Source organism: Manacus vitellinus, unplaced genomic scaffold (assembly GCF_001715985.3).
Source record: "Manacus vitellinus isolate BGI_N305 unplaced genomic scaffold, ASM171598v3 scaffold_25_pilon, whole genome shotgun sequence".
NCBI classification, from domain to species: domain Eukaryota; kingdom Metazoa; phylum Chordata; class Aves; order Passeriformes; family Pipridae; genus Manacus; species Manacus vitellinus.
The window spans coordinates 9742575-9761313 of NW_021939882.1; the positions used below are offsets into that span (position 1 = coordinate 9742575).

Sequence of the window (18739 nt, forward strand, 5' to 3'; positions counted from 1 at the left end):
ACTGTTGCAGTGTTTGAAAGCTCAGGCAGTCCCCGGTGCTGATGCTGTTGATAATGAGGCACTTGTGATCACAGAATCGTTTCTTTGCAAGTGTTGATCAACAGAAGCTGCAAAGTCTTTGTCCTGGGGTGACTTTTTTGGTTCTCTCTGCTCAGCTGGTGTTGATGTGGAGGCACTTGCAGGGCTTTGTGTTTGAGTGGCTGGCTCCAGCCCACTTCCCAAAGCAGCAAGTGTTGAGAACCATTTAAATATTGCTGACATGAGGTTTTATTGCATCAGGACCACCCCAGCATCCCGTGCTGACAGCCACCCTCAGTCCTGCCCCTGGCTCTGCAGTGCTTCAGCCACCTTGCCCAACAAGGTGATTCCCAGTATTCCCATCCTTGATGGACCTTTCTCATCACCTCTTCTGGTTGTCAGGGAAAGGGCGTATTTTCAATTAGCTGCATTTCCACAGTGTGGCTGCTGTCTCAGGTGAGCTCTGAGACGTTCTTGCACCACAGAAAGAGACAAATCACAGAATAAAAAGGAAGCCATCCCTTGGGATGAAAGTATGTCCCAGACACGTACATGAGAAACCCAAAAAAGGGCCTGTGAGGCTGGTAACTTGTGTTATCTCACTGTATCCACTCATTTCCAAAAATGTGTTGGCCTCTGCATTCAGTGCAGTATCACTACAGCAAGATCTCTTTGGGCAGAAAGACCAGTGCTGTGCACTCTGCTTCCCTGCCTCAGGGCAGGGGTGGGAGTAGTCACCTTTTCTCTGTGTAAATTTGGTGCCTTAAGGTCTCAGACAACACATCTGCCTCATCCAGAAACTTCCCTCCTCATGGAGGTTCCTTGCTGTGCTTTTTAATGTTCTCTTTCACTCTCCTTCCTCTCTCCATCCACAACACTGGATTTCTCCTTTCTTTTTTGTGTCTGAGATTCACTGGCCAACGAGCACACAAATCTTTCTTCCCTCTGCTGAAATCCTAGCATGTCTGCAAGGTTTCCTGAGCTCTCCTGCAGCCCATGTGCCCTCTGAGCCCTGGCTGGCAGCAGCCTCTGGCTGATGGGGGCCGTGGGGCTCCCCGCGATGGCTGAGCTGTGTTGTGCCAACCACGTCCCCAGGCACTGCAGATTTGTAACAGTGCTTTCTTCTTCTTTTTCTTGATCTCTCAAGGGTGCCAGCTCATCTGGAGCTGGCACCAGCAGGAGGCATAATTAAGAGAATCAGACAGAGCTGCTCAAAGGCAGCACTTGGCTCCCCGTGTAGCCCAAGAGTGTTTGCACACACAGATGACAGGTGGAGGGGGGCCATGGGGAGCTAATCCCAAGGCCTCACTCTTTCCTGATGTTTTCATTTGGGGAGAAGCCTCCAGGTCATCTGCAGTGCATGTTTGTGGGCAGGTTTCTGGAATCAGTCTCTTTCAAGACAGAGAAAAGCAAAATGCCCCTACCAGTGCAGCTGGACAGGAATGGAGCTCTTCCTACCCAAAGGTCCCAATTCAGCAAGAGATGTAGAACATCTGAGCCCTGAGTTTTGAGGTGTGCAGACACATTCCCCTGAGCATTATGTCCCCATGTGATGACCTTGCTGCATCCAGCAGGTGACCTGCTGTGTAAGAAGACACCCCACAGAGGACACATCTTGCCCTGCATCATCTGCTGCAGCTTCATCCCCTGCCAGTGACCCAGTGAGGCCCTTCCTCTCCCTCACTGAGCCCCTAAGCAGGACTCTGATTGCTGTTCTTGGCCATCTTCCCAGGTCCTCCTGGGTGGCCACCCTGTCCATACCTGGATGTGAAGCACACCCAGTGTCAGGATGCTGTTGGGATCCTTAGGACCACTGCTGTGAACTCACACTCTCCTCACTAACTCTGTTGTCCACTCCAGGCAGTGTCACCCGGGGTCTGTCCTTCTCACACTGCAGGGTGTGACATGACATGGCACTGCAGACACCCACCTTTCCTTTGTGTCATCAGACTCCTGTTCCCAAAGCCTGCAATTCCCACTGACTCCTCCACACCTCAGCCCTTTGAGAGGTGGGGTTGCAGAGGGAGGCTTGGGAAAAGGGCTGCCTGCCTCAACCCCTGCAGGCTGAGGAAGGGGCTCACCTGGCTATGGTGAAGGGTAAAGGGTTTTTGGGAAGGCAGATGCCACAGGTGATGAAGCCATGATATCAGGGATGCCAGATGGCCTGGAAGTTTCAGCACCAAATATCCTTGGCATTAGCTGGTGGTGAGTGTGCTCCAGGTTGTGAGATTCTCCCAGTGTATGTGCGTTGCCCTCTCACACCACTGCACTCAAGTTCGTGCAGTACCATCTGGACCATCTCTTTTTGTAACAGCAATTGAAAATAACATTTTCCATGAAGGACCAGCCTTCCCTTGCCCAGTGCTGGCTGTCTCAGGTGCTGGCACTGCGTGCTCACACAATTTCACACACAGCAGCCTTGGAGCCCCATCCAAGCGTTGCCATTTCAACAGAGTGCTTGCTTTGAGTTTTGAGACACAGCCCTTGTGCCAGGACCAACCTGGATCACTTAGGAAGCTTGGATCAAGAGCTGGAGAGGCTATTTTCAGGTGTCTTATCCCCACCATTAAAAAAGAGGTCATTTGAAACATTTGGCTGCTGGCATGAGCAAATAAAGCAAAGAGCCCCAATAGCAAATCAGATCAGAAGCCCTTTCAACTTCGAGCTCTTGGGACAGACCCAGGCTTTCAGCTCCACATGTAAAATTGTTCTTTGAAAGGCACTGATTAAAGTCAAAACTCTCCACAAGATTAATGAGCTGCTTCTTTGCCTTACAGAACATTGGCAAAAAGATGTCGTGCCAGCAGTTCATCGCGAACCTGGACGGGCTGAACGACGGGAAGGACTTCGCGAAGGATTTGCTGAAGGTAACGTGATATAAATAGGCAGTGGGATACTGTCATTATTCTTGCAGTGCCACCTAGTCCTGCTGGGGCACCCTGAGCCCTTCAATCAGCGTTTTTCAGTGTGCAGTTTTTTCAGAGAAGAATTATAACCCCCATGGATGTCTCTGCTAAGAGGTCTGTCACCTGGTGGTGTTTTGTCCAGATTTGGGGCATATCTGCCCTCAGAGCATACCAGGGGCCCTTTTCCCCCCAGCAGCTGTGTGATGCCCACAGAACAAGGTACCCCCCACCCCCAAATATGACCATCCAGCACTGATACTTCAATTCCATGTGATTAGATGCAGTGTTCCAACACTAGTGCAGTACCATGGGATATTGGTTAAACACTCCAAAGGGAGTATTTTCACCCTACCCTACCCCCCCATGTGGTCAGGGCCACCTCCACATTCTGCTTTCCTAGTCCATTCCTGCTTCTTTTCCAGTGCCCCAGGGAAGCCACTGGAATTCTGCACAGGAGGAACTGGAAAAGCTGGTCCCAAGGTCACTCATATCTCCCCTGCTCCTCAGTTCAAGCCTCCCCTTTCCTTTCCCCTAGTGAAGACATCAAAGGTGTCGTGGCACATCCCTGAGTCTTCTAGCATCTTGTGTAGGCCAGGATTCATTCAGGACTAGGTGCAACACCCAGAATGAGTAAAAAATGTCATATACAGGCTCCTGAGCAAGGTTGGCTGCCAGACCCCCCTGCTGCTGACGTGCCCAGTCCAATACCCAGCGTGGCACACAGATAAAAAGGGGTCTGGGAGGACAGCAGTTGTCCTGGTCATTGGTAAATGCCTCTCCAGGACAGTTCAGCAGGGAAGGGATCTCTCCAGGAACACAGGCGGAATGTGGAGGAGGAGATGATCTCACAGCCAGACATGACTTCCATGAGAGACACAGCTAATTCCATGTTCTTGTTTCAGACACTGTATAACTCCATCAAGAATGAGAAGCTGGAGTGGGCCATGTAAGTATGTGCTAAGCATTTGAGAGCTAGTGTGTCCTTCCAAGTGTCTGGCAGGTCTTAAGTGATGTTTTCAGTCCCAGAATATTTCCTGCCAAGCCCTTAAGCACTGAAGTGCCCTCTGTAGGCAAATGGAGTTTATTTATGGCTTAGACACAAAAGAAGTTGGGGAGGTTGGTGACAGTCTGTGGATCCATGATCTAAAGGAAGGGAATGCCCTCTTTGTTTACTATTACACATGTAAACTGCTGGTCCCTCTCCAGGTGCTTCAGGAGTCTCTGCACAAGGAAAGATCCGTGGTTACTTTGGTCACTGAGACTTTCCACCTCTTCCACATAGGTTTGGGTTTTTTTCTGGAAATAGAATCAGAGAATCAGTCAGGAGGGAAGGGACCTTGTGATATCTCCACCTCCCTCCTCAAAGTATGGTCAGCATTGAATTCAGACCAGGAATTGTTCAGTTTGATCCTGAAAACCTCCAAGGACAGAGAACCCACGACCTCTCTGGATCAACAAACCAACACTTAATTATTCTGAGAGTGGCACTGTTTTCTTGTCTCTTTTGTTTTGCCTTATGCCCACTGACTCTTGTCCTTCTGCCATGCACCACGGTGGCCTTTTCCCTCACACAGGGAAGGCTGCCTGGAGGTCCCCCAAATCCACCTCTTCTCCAGGCTGAGCAAGACCAGTTCCCTCAGTCACCTCTTACACAGCCCTCGGGTTCCTTGGTGGCCTCAGCTGGACTGTCTCTACCCCGTTGATGCTCTTTGCTGTGCTGGGGGCCCAGCACTGTTTGCTGTATCACGATATGATGCAATGAGTGCAGAGCAGGGGATCACTTCTCTTCGCCTCCTCACTGTGCCGCTGTTACACAGCCCAGGGTGCTCTTGGCCTCTGTTTCTGCCAGGACACACCGGCTGCCTCCTGCTCACCCTGCTGTTCACCCGGAGCCCCAGTGAAGCCCTGGGGTGCTCCTGGCCCTCTCAGCAGTGGCCCTGTACCTCTCTTGTTTATGTCATCCACAAGCTCAATAAGATGCACTTTGTCTTCTCCTCCAGACCAAACAAGCCTGGAAACAGCTGGCATGGTGCCCCCCATCACAGGTTCACACAGCACCTTCCTCAGCCCTTGTTCCCCTGCTCTGCCACCCACTCCTGCCCAGAGCACAGGTCAGGACCCTCAGTGAGGCCCCCCAGCCCCAGTGTCTCCTCATTGCTGCTGATGGGAAGCCCTTAACAGACCTGGGATCCTAAGCTAACACTGTGGACATTCCCTTTCCCTTTTTCTCTTTCACTTTTTCTCTTTCCCTTTTTCCCTTTCCCTTTCCCTCTTTCCCTTTCCCTTTCCCTTTCCCTTTCCCTTTCCCTTTCCCTCTTTCCCTTTCCCTTTCCCTTTCCCTCTTTCCCTTTCCCTTTCCCTTTTCCTTTCCCTTTCCTCCCATCCCCTCCCCTCCACCTCTCTTTCTTTTCCTCTCCTTTCTTTTCCTGTCCTCATTAATCTCAGACCTCTCTTGTCACGGGACTGAACAGGACCTTCTGGGCCTTTAGCCCCATCACCTGCTCTCTTCCTCATATTATCCTCAGCAGAAAAGCATCTGGAGCTGTTTTGGTCCTCCCTCCCTTCCCACCTACCTGGGTCAAGCTTTGCAGAGCAGGAGCCCCCATCGCCTGCCGTGCCCGATGGCAGCGGCTGGTGTCTCCTTCCACAGCCAGCCCTGGGAAGGCAGGAGCTTCTTAGCGGTCAGGTACCATCGATTTCCCTTCAAAGCCCATCCTTCCCGTCACCTGCGCGTGGGCTCTGTCGCGAGAGGGAGCTCCGAGCTCCGCAGCCGCAGCCGGCGGGATGGTTTATGTAAGGGGAGTTCAGCAGGAGTGCATCCATCTGCCGCTGGATGCGGGCTCTGGTTACACAACGCCCGCCAGCACAGCTCCCTGCTCGGGCACATCCCAGGGATGTCACCCCCCGCCCGGGTCCCGCTGCAGCATCCAGTCCCCTCCTTCCATTCTCTGCCCACTCCGTGATATCCCTGCAGCCCCTCACTCACCCCACACCGGCCTGGGATCAAGAGACCCCCTCAGCTCCTCAAGTGCTGAGAGATGCTCCCCGATATGGGATACCTGGGGCAGAAACTCCCTGGCATGAGGTGCCCAGGTCAAAGACTTCCTTGCACGGGAGTTCTCTCAGACACCCGGCACTGAGGCACAGCCTTGCACAGGCAGGACCCTCTCCTCCCTGCTTCCCTCTGCCTTCTGTCCTTGATCATCCCGGGAAGGAAATGCCCTTGACCACAAATCCCAGCAGACAGGCAGGTGTGTGACCATCAGCTCAGCAGCACGGAGGACTCTGAGGGGTCCCTCTGGTGCAGCCCAAAGAACTGACCCCACTAACCCCCCATCCAGCTGTAGGGTCTGGGCTCTGTCTAAGCCCCAGGACTCCTGTGGGTGCTGAGGGCTGAGAAATCATCCTTCTCTTCCACGAAGTGTCTGATGCTTTTGCCATCTGCTTGTGCAGGGGGGCAGTGTGGTGTTTTACTGCTCACATCCCAGCCAGTGGATTCACCTCTGGGTCACTCCTCAACTGAGGTTTGGTCCCAGTCTGATCTGCAACCTAATGTGACCACTCAAGGCATTTAGACATTGACATTTATCACACAGGGCAGAAACTCCCTGTTTGCTCTTCCTCCTTCATGTCCCAGGGACACTGGGAACTATCACTTCCCATACAAGTTCTAGTTTCTATGTGCCAGAGTAGGTTTTACTCCAGACAGGAAGAGACAGGCTTGGTGGAGTCAGTAACACTTTGCTAAGATGCTCAGCTCTTGCTGTTCAAGGTCCAGGACCAGATCTGTGAGGAGAAGCAGTTTTTATGGAAATGACCAGCATTTCTTGCTCTTTGCCAGCTCACCCTGAGGACAGAAGTGGGGAGCTGATGTATAACCTGTTCCAGGGTTTGTCTTTTTTTTGGTCAAGTGGCCCATCTCCCTAATGTCTGCAGAGCTTTTGTTCCTCAGAGATGCAGAGGACATTCCTAAAGGTCCTTCAGTATTTAGGAGGCTGCAGGCGCTGCCTCTCAGCAGTTGAGAAATGATGGTAACACCTGGATTTCTGCAAAAGCTCTCCTTAAGCTCTGGTTTTAGGGCACAGAATCAGAGGATCTCCCTGTGAAATGCCTGTAGTCCTCAGCATGGGGTGTCTGCAGTTTCCTGGTGTTCAGACAAGCCCCCATCCTCTCACCCGTGTTGAGTAACCTCACAGTGGGACCTCTGGGACAGTTACCTGCCACCCAGCTCAGACCACCACCACTGGCACTCTCTGTGTGCATTGTCCCTGTGTCTCCTTTCTTTTTCTTTCCCCGACCTGTAATATAAACCCTAAACCCAAGGCAGACAGGGCACTCTGTGACCCACCTCACGTGTTCTCCACTCAGTCTCCTCTCTGATTTTGTTTCCAAGCGATGAGGACGAGCTGAGGAAATCCCTCTCGGAGCTGGTAGACGACAAATTCGGAGCCAGTGCGAAAAAAGTGACGAGGATTGTTGACAGCAGCAACCCCTTCCTGGACATCCCCCAGGCGCTCAACGCCGTCACCTACAAGCACGGGGTCCTCACCCGCAAAACCCACGCAGACATGGATGGGAAGAGAAGTACGTGCTAATGGGACAGGGAGAGGTGCCCCAGGCAGTCCCAGAGCTTTTCCCTGCTCTTCTCCCTGCCATGTCCCCACTGCATCCCAGGGAACACAAGAGACATCCCCTGAAGTGCCAGGATGCAGGGAAAGGAGGGTGTTTTGAGGCATTTGTAGACATTAATGTTTTCAGGAGGCCTCAATCTTCCTTTCTCACTGCCAAGGAACCTAACAGTGCCTGCTCCACACAGGCAGACCTGGGCTTCCATCCTGTTCATGGACCCATTCCCAATCCCACTCTCTGAGCAATGGGGGCAGGATGTCCTCCCCAGCCCTGGCCTTGGGAACGGTCTGGTCTGCCAGGCTTTGCTCCTGTCCATATCCTGCCATGTGCTGCTGGCTGGGGGACAGAACACCCCACAGCTCTGCTATCAGCATGTGGGATTATAGGAAAGGTAAAGGAAAGGATATTTGGGAACTGTTAATGAGCAGAGATTAATTAAACCTTGGATAATCCCTTTTGCTAATTGACATGATTGGCCCAGTCACTGCAGCCAAAGTCTTTAGAAGAGATTACCACCAAAGGCCTCCCTTGCTTCCAGCACTTTCTTAATATCCCGTACTTGGAGGATCAACTGTCTTGTGGTGATGTGGATGGCTCCCCACACCTTCCATCCCTCTCCAGCTTCCAGAAAGCTCTCTGTCCCCAAGTCCATCAAGCTGGCTGGTGGCAGTGCTCCCTCCTCAGTGTAAGAGAAGCTCCTTACCCAGGGCACAGCTGCCCAACTCACCAGAAGCAGGGGAGTCTCAGGGAATGTCTCTGCTCCACGAGCATTTAGTCCAAGAAACATGAACCTGGGCTTAGAGGAGCAGAGACTTCCTGCAGGTGTCCAGTGGTGCCCCTGGACCAGCTCATCTCTGGGGTTGACCTGCTTTGTTCCTGCTGGGAGGCTGCAGAGCCCACCTACTGTCTCTCAAACACATGTCCCTGCAGACAAGCCACTCATGAGCGAAAACTTGGAGGTGTATGAGGTCTGGGCACCACTGTGTGCCTGTGATGGGTCAGGAAAAGGGTTGGGTTTGCCAGGAAGGTCAAGCAGCACCAGCAGGAGCAGACATGTACAATTAAACATTCTTCCTTTTTTTAGCTCCCAGAGGAAGAAGAGGTTGGAAGAAATTTTATGCTGTGCTTAAGGGGACCGTCCTTTATTTACAAAAGGTAACCATGGGGGATTATCCCCTTTGCTGTCTCGTGCTGTCTCCAAAGCAGTCCTGATGTCCTAAGCAGGAGACTCGTAGGGGCAAGCAGAGGTGAATCCATGTCCTAACACATACATGGACATCAACAGGCCTCCTCCAGAGGCTATAGCTGGAGGATGCTCTCATCTTTTGTAGTGGTGTTCATGCTAAGGAGACTATTCACAGCCTCAAAAGAGGACCCTGAAGGAAGAAATATGAAAGAGGAAACACTGAGTCAAGATTTCTGCAGAAGAATCCCAGCAAGTAGGAGCTGTTGGAGAGGATGAATGAAGAGATGATATGGAATAGATGAAATAGGATAAGGGTGAGAAATGCAATAGGAAACTGAAGAGGTGGATCATCTGACCAGTCTTATACTGCCTGTAGTGTTATTTGCAGGCAGAGATCTGATTATGCACAGCTTTATTGGGCACTGAACAGGCTCCCCAGGGCCCTGGTCACGGCCCCAAGGCTGGCAGAGCTCAAGGAGTGTTTGGATGACACCCTGAGGCACATGGTGGGATTGTTGGGACTGGTCTATGCAGGACCAAGAGCTGGACTTGGATAATCCTTGTGGGTCCCTTCCAACTCAGGATATGCTGTGATTCCATGATTTTATGTTTAAAGTTTATATTCTTCTTCATGGCCTTCCTGATCTGGGTCTTTCCATGGGCTGCCAAGTGACACTTTCTGCCTCTCTTCACCCCTGTTCGTTGTGTAGCCACTTCTAGTCAACACAAGCACAAATCCCAGGCCCTCTTGGAAATCAGAGTCCCCATGGAATATCTTCCCTGCACGCTGTAGGATGACACTTGGATGCTAGGAGGGTTTGCTGGAAAGTTTTCCATGGGAAAATCCGAGGAGACTGGATAGGGGCTCACTTGAATGTGAATTCCAAGCCAGCCCAGGATGCCAAATGTCTGTTCATAATGCAACAGCGTAACCCACTGAACTAGGTCTGAACTACCTGAGCAGCACATGCTGAGCAGTAACCCATTGAACTCACCTTGCTGGAGCAGCACTCCCCGTGGGCAGATGCTCCTAGGAATTGCAGCATTATCTCCACAGCAATGAGAGTAAACAAACAGTGGATTGTATAAGAAAGGCAGAAAGGTCCTCGGGGCAGCATGGAATTGTGACTCAGAGCTCTCAGCACACCCCAATGATTCCCGTGTTTTGCCAGGTCCTATGGCAGATGTCAAAAAGCCAACAGAAATCTGGCAGCAGCGCATGGTAACTTGCAGTGTGGGTTGCTCTTAGCCCAGTGGGGTTTTCACAGCCCTGCCACTCTGTCCTGCAGCTGAGGGAGAGCCCAGCTCTAATCCAGCCCCTGAAGTCAGCAGCACTCTTCTCACATCTCAGTCCTTGTCTCGTTATGAGTCTCCACATGGAGTCCACCAAAGAGTCCTCGTGCTGACCACAGGTGATGCTTGAGGATTTGGCTTGTACAGAGCTACCATCAACATTTAATTTTATGACAGTTTTTCCATGGAAAACAAAAAAAAAAGACATTTCAGTGATTGCAGGAAGCTTTTGGATGCGAATGGATTTTTCACCAAGGACTTCTCTCGGCATGAGTCAGTTGAGAGGGTAAATATTTCCTCTTGAGTGGAAGAAGAGGGGCAGGCACTGATCTCTTCTTTGTGGTGACCAGGGACAGGACTTGAGGGAATGATCTGATGTTGTGATAGGGGAGGTTTAGGTTGGAGCTCAGGAAAAGGTTCTTCACCCAGAGGGTAGTTGGGCACTGACCAGGCTCCCCAGGGCAGTGGGCACAGCCTCAAGGCTGACAGAGCTCCAGGAGTGTTTGGACAATATTCTCAGGTACCATCTTTGGGATGGTCCTGTGCAGAGCCAGGAGTTGGACTTGATGATCCTTGTGTGTCCCTTCCCAGCATATTCTGTCATTATGTGACTGGGAATGAAATACACTTTCAGAATGGAATTTTATTCCCATGCTGGACCAAAATCCAGTTTACTGAAGATTTTCTTGACGCTTATACAGCAGCAGAAGGAGCCGTGAGGCTGACACTGAGTGTCATCACTGCTCCTGGGGCAGAGGGGTTGGAGTTTCTTTGCTGTTTCAAGGCTTGCAGCAATATCCACCCATTAATATAGTTCATTTTGTTAGTCCAAGGTGTTCAGGATTTAAAAGAGAGCAAGGATGAGACTGACATGGCAGTTAGAAGACTGTTCTTATCTCAGTGACCTTCAGGAGCAAGTGGTTAAGACTGAGGGCTTTCTTTATGGACAAGGACTGAAGAAGCAAAACACCCAAGATTTGTTTAGGTAATGAAAGTGTCTGATAAATAACAGCCATGACTGATGTGTAATTAGCAGGAGGGACCAGAATTGCCAAGGGTGCCCCAAGGAAGCTGCATTTGGAACAACAACAAAAGTAAAGCTAAGGAATGTTTGGGCAAAGGATTTGGGCAAAGAGGGGTTTCTTGGTTGTGAGCTGCTGCCAGACTGTGTTATAGTCCTCTTCAGGGGATTCCTTGGGCTGGGCTTGGCTACAGACTGTGTCTACCAGGCTTGCAGAGACAGAAGGATGAGACCATGAAGACGAAGTCTTTTCCCTATCATTTCCAAACGTTCCCAAAGCTAGGAGAGTGGATAAACATCCACCTGCCCTGTGGAGTCCTGGTGCCGTTTCCTGCCTGTGGGGTGGTTTGCAGAACAAAGGAGTTGCACAATACAGAAGGAAGCAGTGTTCCAGCCTCCAGGATCTCAGCAGAAGATGCCTGCAGATAAACATAAGGTAGAACCTGGCTTGAGCACAAATCACTGGGGAAAGATTTTCTGATGTGAAGATAGAGGAGAAAGCACCTGCCTTCAGACCCACCTGATGTCAGGGAGCGCAGGTTCAACCTGTTCCACTTTTTTGCTCAGACCAAATCAGGGATCTGGGTGTTAATAGTAAATTCCCAGAAGTTTCATAGGAAACTCTCCTCCATTTGGTTTTGAGGAGCAAGTTGAGTATAAATAAGAGTGAGAGATAGAGGGAAAGCAGGGGGGAAGGAGGGCCTGGGGAGGTAGATAAAAGGAGGAACAACCAGACAGAGAGGTGGACATAAAACAGGCAAAAGGGGGGGGGGGGGAACAGGTAGAAGTGGGTCTGACAGAAACAATTCAGGCAGCAGCCATGAACCTGCTGGTGAGGAGATGTCACATGTCATTGACTTGCTGGTGTTAATTGCTGGATCAGCATGTTGGAGCACAGTCTGCTGGAGCAATTGCTTGATCCCCTAAAGGGCTGCAGTACAGTCTTGAGGAAGAAATGCAGGCTTGGGAGCAGGGCACACCTCTCCTGTGCACTAATCTGCTCAGGGCACTGACTCACTCCATGGCCTTTGGCAACTTACTTCACCTCTGTGAAATGGGGATAATAACCCTTAATCACCACACATGGAGGGGTATTGAGAAGAATGATGGAGAGCTGTAAAGCATGAGCTGCTTTTATACAGGGGTACTGGAAAGGATGCAGATCTTCCCACAGGTTCTGCCCTTGCAGCCCCCAACCACAAAGGGGTTCCCAGCAAAGCCCTGAGCCACAGATGCTGTTGCAGGCAGGCCCTTGCCAAGATAGTGGTCCTTGGAGAGCCAAGTCCTTGTCAAACTGGAAAGTGCACAAGGGTTAGTATTCCTTATTAAATGGTTTGTTTAGGCTGGTAGATGTGAGGTGAAGAAAAGGAAAAAGAGGAAAAGCCACTCAGAAGCCAGACCATGAGGAATCTCTGTCACTCCATGTCCGTATTCCCAGCACTGCCCAGGGCTGGTTCTGAGGGCAGAGGAGAGGGCAGCAGATACACCAGGCTCTCACCACATCCAGGTGCCCTACAGGACAAGATGTAGGGGCCTTTTCTTGACCAAACAAGCTTTGAGATTACTGGTGGATCTCCCACCGCCTGCTCACAGGGGTGGGCAGCAGGGAACAGTGCCCCAAAGCCTCCAGGAGCACCACCATGGCCAAAGCTAAGCCCAGGCAAGGGGGTGGTCGTGCATGTTCAAGCAGAGCCTTGGGGCAGCAGGAAAGGCACATGAATGGGGAATCTGGCTACACCATCAGCATCAGGAGCTGAAAGTAAATTTAGAGGGATTCTGAGACAAAGTGTCCACACCTGGGGGTCAATTCCTGTGGAGGATATCCCCAAAACAGACCCTGGAAAGTGCTGATCCCCACTATCCTACACCTGGAGAAGCAAGGGAAAAATCAACATGCCACCATTCAAGGGCTGGGGGCTAAGGGTAACTGGAATGATGTAGCACAGCATTCCTTTGCCCATCTCCCAGTGACAAGTACCTGTGGGAATGGTACAGGACACATATGACAAAAATTCTAGAGGCCCTTGACACCAAATCAACCTCTTTGCCAGGAAATGCATGGCAGGATAACAGCATGGAATCAGTTTAGTGATATGATATAGTGGACAGAACACTGCCTGAAGTTCCTCCAAATGTGATATCACTTATGTTCTAGTATAGATCAGTTCCTCCAAATATGATACCACTTATGTTTTAGTATAGATCAGTTTCTTTGAGAGTTAAACCAGAATCACTTCACTGGAAGTGTCTATGTCACTGTTATGTTGTGGTTTTGGACACATCTCTTCCTCAGCAGCAGTTTATGCACACACTTAAACTTACGTCAAAGCTCAGAAGGGCTGTGAGGCAAAATGCAGAGAAGCTGCTGGAGACTTTGGAGCAGAGCTGATGTGATTTGTTAAAGGGCAATGGGATTATTCTCCAGGGAGAGGCTACATGGAGTAGGTTACCCTGTGGTGTAAGTGCTGGGCACTGTGGTGGCATTGGGCAAGCCTTGGGGATGTCTGTGGATGGAGCAGTTTAAGAGCACACAGACATCCCTCAGCATCATCAGCCATCCACAGCATCATGACCACGGGCACTGGGATGAGCCTCCTGGAAGAGTCAGCCTGTGCAGTGACCTCCAGCACTTTGCACTCCTGCAAACAGGGAGGGAGAAGGTGGAGAGAACCCACTTCGTTCAACCTCACGCTGATTTACTGGGCCCAGCATTAGAAAAAGAAGATTTGGTTTTTCCTTACATAGACACTGAAGCCTGAGAGCCTGAAATCCATAGAGGCAATACCTGATGATTCCATTCAAGCTGAGGATCTGCCTTAGTCAGAGCAGTTTGCAGCTGTGGCAGGGTCTTCTTGTCATGTGTCTTTAAGCCGAGTTATTTGTGCTGTATTTTCAGAAAGCTTGCCTTGAAATTAGAGATCAGCACGGTCAGATTTTTTCAGATCCAGAGAACTTCAGCCTTGGAAAAACATCATGAATTGAGGGATCTCTACAATATAGGAGGCCCGAGCAGCAGTGTCTTCCTCAAGCAAGTGGGGTAACACATTAGGTCCTCACAAGGCAAAGCATTTGTTTTTTTTTACTGCAAGGCTAATAGCCCATTCCTATGGCTACTGAAATCCCTACCCTGGAAAGGTCATCTACACTGCCCAGCTGAAGGCCCACCCAAACACAGGGTGCCTGCAGCACCCAGCCTTCCTCTGCTGGAAAGCCAGAGCTATTCTTTGGAGTTCACCAATCCCAGGAGTCCCTGCCTGACATTTCTGGTTGGCCTTATGGCATTTTTTTTGCACAATGCCAAGTTTCAAATGATGATGAACACAGTGTGGCAACCACTCTCCTGGATGGGGTGACTGCTTCAAAAGAGGAGCTTCAGTGGCTTATTTCCCATCAGTGAGCCACATCCATGGCCTGTGGAGTCCTGGTGCTCTGGAGAGCAACAAAGGGGAGACCTTTCTGACCCTACACCAGAGAACAGCCTCACTAATCAGAGTTACCATCCAGGAGCCTGCAGTATGGCTCTTCCTGAACAGCTGGATTTGTATCACCAGGACACAGGAAAAAAACATCTTTTTGCCAATCTGCAGAACAAACCAAGGTCTGGCTTGAAATATGACTGGGACAGATAGACCACCACCACCAGGCAGAGCTGTCCTGGTGCTGACAACCAAGGGCAGTCAAGGAAAGGAAATTATAGAGCACATTAGTCCTGTGACACTGTAACCTTGCAGGGCGAGGCAGACCCTTCCAGGGCACCCTGTCCTGCCGTGGGCAGGGTGGTGGCACAGTGCTTTGCTTTAGCCAGGCCAGGTTCTCTTACATCACCTGTCCATGTGTGTATCCACCCATCTGTCCATCCTTCCATCTCACCATCCAGCTGGACCAGCTGTTGAGCAGGCAGGGCTGCAGAGTGAGAGAAAGAATATTGCTTTAAGTGGTCATGAGCTCAGTCACTGGGAAAGCAAAAGGTAAACACAGGATTGACTGGACTCCGCTTTTTCCTTAAAAGTGCTGTGCCAAGGTCATCTTTTCAGAATCCCATGTTTGCTATTTTCTACCTTGTTATAAAATACACACATATATAGTTCTTGCCTAATTCCCTACTTGTGTGAGATTGTCCTTCAGTGGAGAAAGCAAAGCAGGAATCCAGGGAATGCGGCTGCAGTTTGCAAGTGCCAGTCTAATGACTTACAGGGGAGACCATGCCAAGGGGGCACTAAAGAGAGTTCAAGAGTGATTCAGGTGGGCCATGCTCAGTCTGGCAACTGCCCAGCAAACCCCACACCTCTGTGGAAGAGCACTGGTTGCAAGGATGCTGCTGTTCCAGAACCCAGACCCTCCTCCACACAAAGCTGGAGTGATAGGACAAGGAGTGATGGGTTCAAACTGAAAGAGAGGAAATTTAGGTTAGATATATGAAAAAAAATTCTTTATTGTGAGGGTGGTGAGGTCCTGGCACGGGTTGCCTGGAGAAGCTGTGGCTGCCCCATCCCTGGAAGTGTCCAAGGCCAGGTCAGAGGGGGCTTGGAGCAACCTGGGATAGTGGAAGGTATCAGTGCCTGTGGCAGAGAGTTGGAATGAGATGGTCTTTAAGGACCCTTCCAACCCAAACCATTCTGTGATTCTATGACTCTATGATTCTATGAAGCTGCAGCACCAGGCCAGGTGCTCAGTGATACCCACTGTGGACTGGGAATTGCATCCCAGCTTGAGCTCTGAGCTGTGGGGGCAGCTCTGCAGAACCCTGGCCCTGCCTCGTGCCTTCCCATGAAGCCTCAGGCGTGTGCCGTGTTAGAGATAACTATTGCTAATTATGTTTGAAACTTTCATCTCCTTCTTCACATCTTCCCAGTTGAACTTAATGATGGAAGCAGTTGCCAGATGTTAATTATTATCATTATCAGCTCCCAGCACTCGCTGTACAAAGCAGTGCCTTTTCCTGGTCTCGGCACTCTGTGATTATAGCACGGGGGGGAGAGGCAGGTTCATTAAAGCAGCCCGCAAGTGTTAGTGTTGTCATTATCCAATTAACGTTCCTCTTCACAGGATGAATATAAACCTGACAAAGACCTCTCTGAAGTGGATCTGAAGAACGCCATCCGTGTGCACCACGCCTTAGCCACAAAAGCCTCTGACTACAGCAAGAAGTCCAACGTGCTCAAGCTGAAGACAGCTGACTGGAGAGTCTTCCTCTTCCAGGCCCCGTGAGTACCAGCTCTGCCCTGGATGGGCAGCCCGACCTCCAGCCACTGCCAGAGTCCCCCTGACCTGCCCAGGTCAGCACACACATCAGGGGACAGGGCTGGGGGGAGCAAGGAGCTGAGGGACTGTTCAAAGGGCTTGGTCATAGGCCACAGTTTCTTGGTAGATTTGTGTCAATCCTGAAAGTCTTTCTCATCTGTCACCAGTCTGGGCTGAGCAGGATGGGCTGGGATGAAAAGGGCTCAGTAAAGGGCTCCTCCTGCTAACTTCAATTGCCAGTGGAAGGGAGAAAATCCATGTGGTGCATTGAACTGAGGAGGTGATGGTTCCCCTCATCATCCTTTGATGGGGAAACTGTCTGAAGCTCCTCAGAGAAGACATCTCAGCCAGGCTGGATTTTCCTCCTTCCTTAGTCCATTGCAGAGGAAAGTTGTGCTGTTCATAAGTGTCAAGTGTGATTGAGTCATCTCTTCTGTCATGTGTTTTTCACATCTTCTGCTGAGAGAGGTGACACTGGAAGTTGGATTGGAGTGCTATCAAGCTAAAGATTGACACCTGAATTTCTGCAGCAAAAACCCCTGGAAGGGTTGGGGGAGCAGTGCCTGAGCAAATTTGATGAGAGACCCCGGGTAATGTCCCACCAATGATACAACTGAGGGGTCCATCCTGCTCTGTGGGACCACTGTTGTACGGCTCTTGTTCTCCAAAGAGCAGGACATCCTTGGCCCTGGCCCCTCCCCAGCTCCTCAGGAATGCTGACAGAGCTGATGAGGAAGGCAGGACTGGCAGGACTTTGAGAGACAGACAGCAGTCCTGAAATCATCAGGGCACTGTAGAGGAGCCAGTTATCCAGGATTTCCCTCTGGTCACAACCCAGGGTGCCACAGAGTGGCTTCAAAGCAAAGCCACTGATGCCCCTCCTGAGCACAGGTGGCTCCAGGACTGTTGTGAGGTGGCTGGTCCTGGGTCAGGAGCATTTACAGACACCCTCTCTCTTCTCCCTTCCTCCATAACAGGAGTAAGGAAGAAATGCTCTCCTGGATCCTGCGAATCAACCTCGTTGCTGCCATTTTCTCTGCTCCAGCCTTCCCAGCTGCAATCTGCTCCATGAAGAAGTTCTGCCGCCCTCTCCTACCTTCGTCCATGACCAAGCTGTGCCAGGTAACATGAGAGAAGGAGTGATGGAGGAGTACCCAGGGCTCAGCAAGCCCTTCAGCAGGCAGCTCATGCTGAGCTCATCAGCAGGTCCCCCTGTTCCTGCCTGATGGGCACACTCAGGTGCTCGGGGCAGGAACAGGGGAGTGGAGCAGGCGACTTGGACAGACGTGGAAAATCCTGGTGTCAGGCCAGTGCTTCCTGTGCAATGGCTGTAAACAACCCCACCTACACCTGCCTGTTTGGCTGTTGGTTCTTTGCCCATCACATCCCAGCACCTTCCTGTTGCTGGAGTTGAAAGAGCTGAATAGCTCCGCAGTTGAGGCAGCAGAGCCCAACAGCTCTGCAGGTTTATTTTATTTTTATTTCACTTACTTGCGGCCCAGGTTTATTTTATATCATGGCACTCAGAGGTGACAGCCTCTTGTTTTGTGAGCTGCAAAGCCACAGGTGAAGGGGGAGTCTGAGTCTCACTCAGTAGGGAAGTTTCTGGAAGCAAGGGGTCCCGGTGCACAAGGCCACAGCTGCCAAAGGCTCAGCTAACCAAAAGCAGCTGCCATCCAAAGAGGAGCTTTTGTTTCCCTGTCCAGGGAAATCCCAACATGCCTTAGCACCTCCAAAAAGTAGGGACACACTGCCACTGCCCTCCAGCAAAGGAGAGGACAGCCTGAAATATCAGGGCAGAGATACAGCTCCTGTCTGCTGAGCCAGATGAGGCCAGATGTCACCTTTCTCAGAGCCCAAATGGGGAGGGTGCTTTTATCTTGAAAAGAACAGGATGAGCAGCTCTTGGGGCAGTGCTGGTTCTGCCTGGCTGTTAAAGGATGTGGAGCATTTCATGTTTATGATGCTAAAGACGCCCCGATGCCAAAAAAAAAATCCGCTCTTGACAGTTGAGATCCCTGAGGTTTGGACTCACTCAGATACCTGTGTTTCCACTGCTCCTTATCAGATGAATTTGCAAATTCACAGCACACCTTTGGCTCCAGCACAGGAGCTGAGCTTTTGTCCTTGCAGAGAGAGCTCCCACACCCACAGGCAGGCGGTGCACTTGGGTGCTGCACTCCCACGTTTTAATACCTGACAACTCTTCTCTCGGCAGGAGGAACAGCTGAGGTCTCATGAAAATAAAATGAAGCAGATTGCAGACGAATTAGCAGAGCATAAATTACATCCTGTAGAGAAGAGCCTCAAGTCAAAAGAGGCTGAGGAATACAGACTCAAAGAACATTACCTAATATTTGAGGTAAAGGAACTTTCATCTTTTCTGTGATAAATGATACCTTGGCTGATTGAGGAGAACTGAGAACTCCAGGGTGGAGGCTGAGA

General features: G+C 50.8%; 1 protein-coding gene across 1 annotated transcript in view; it reads left to right on the forward strand.

The window, feature by feature from the left end:
* PSD2 (pleckstrin and Sec7 domain containing 2) overlaps nt 1-18739 on the forward strand; it is a 42877-nt gene that overhangs the window by 20921 nt on the left and 3217 nt on the right. Inside the window, exons 8-14 of the mRNA XM_029960201.1 lie at nt 2796-2885; nt 3827-3870; nt 7318-7508; nt 8638-8708; nt 16100-16257; nt 17272-17416; nt 18513-18656. Coding sequence (XP_029816061.1) covers nt 2796-2885; nt 3827-3870; nt 7318-7508; nt 8638-8708; nt 16100-16257; nt 17272-17416; nt 18513-18656 — 843 coding nt within the window. The remainder of the gene's footprint in view (nt 1-2795; nt 2886-3826; nt 3871-7317; nt 7509-8637; nt 8709-16099; nt 16258-17271; nt 17417-18512; nt 18657-18739) is intronic.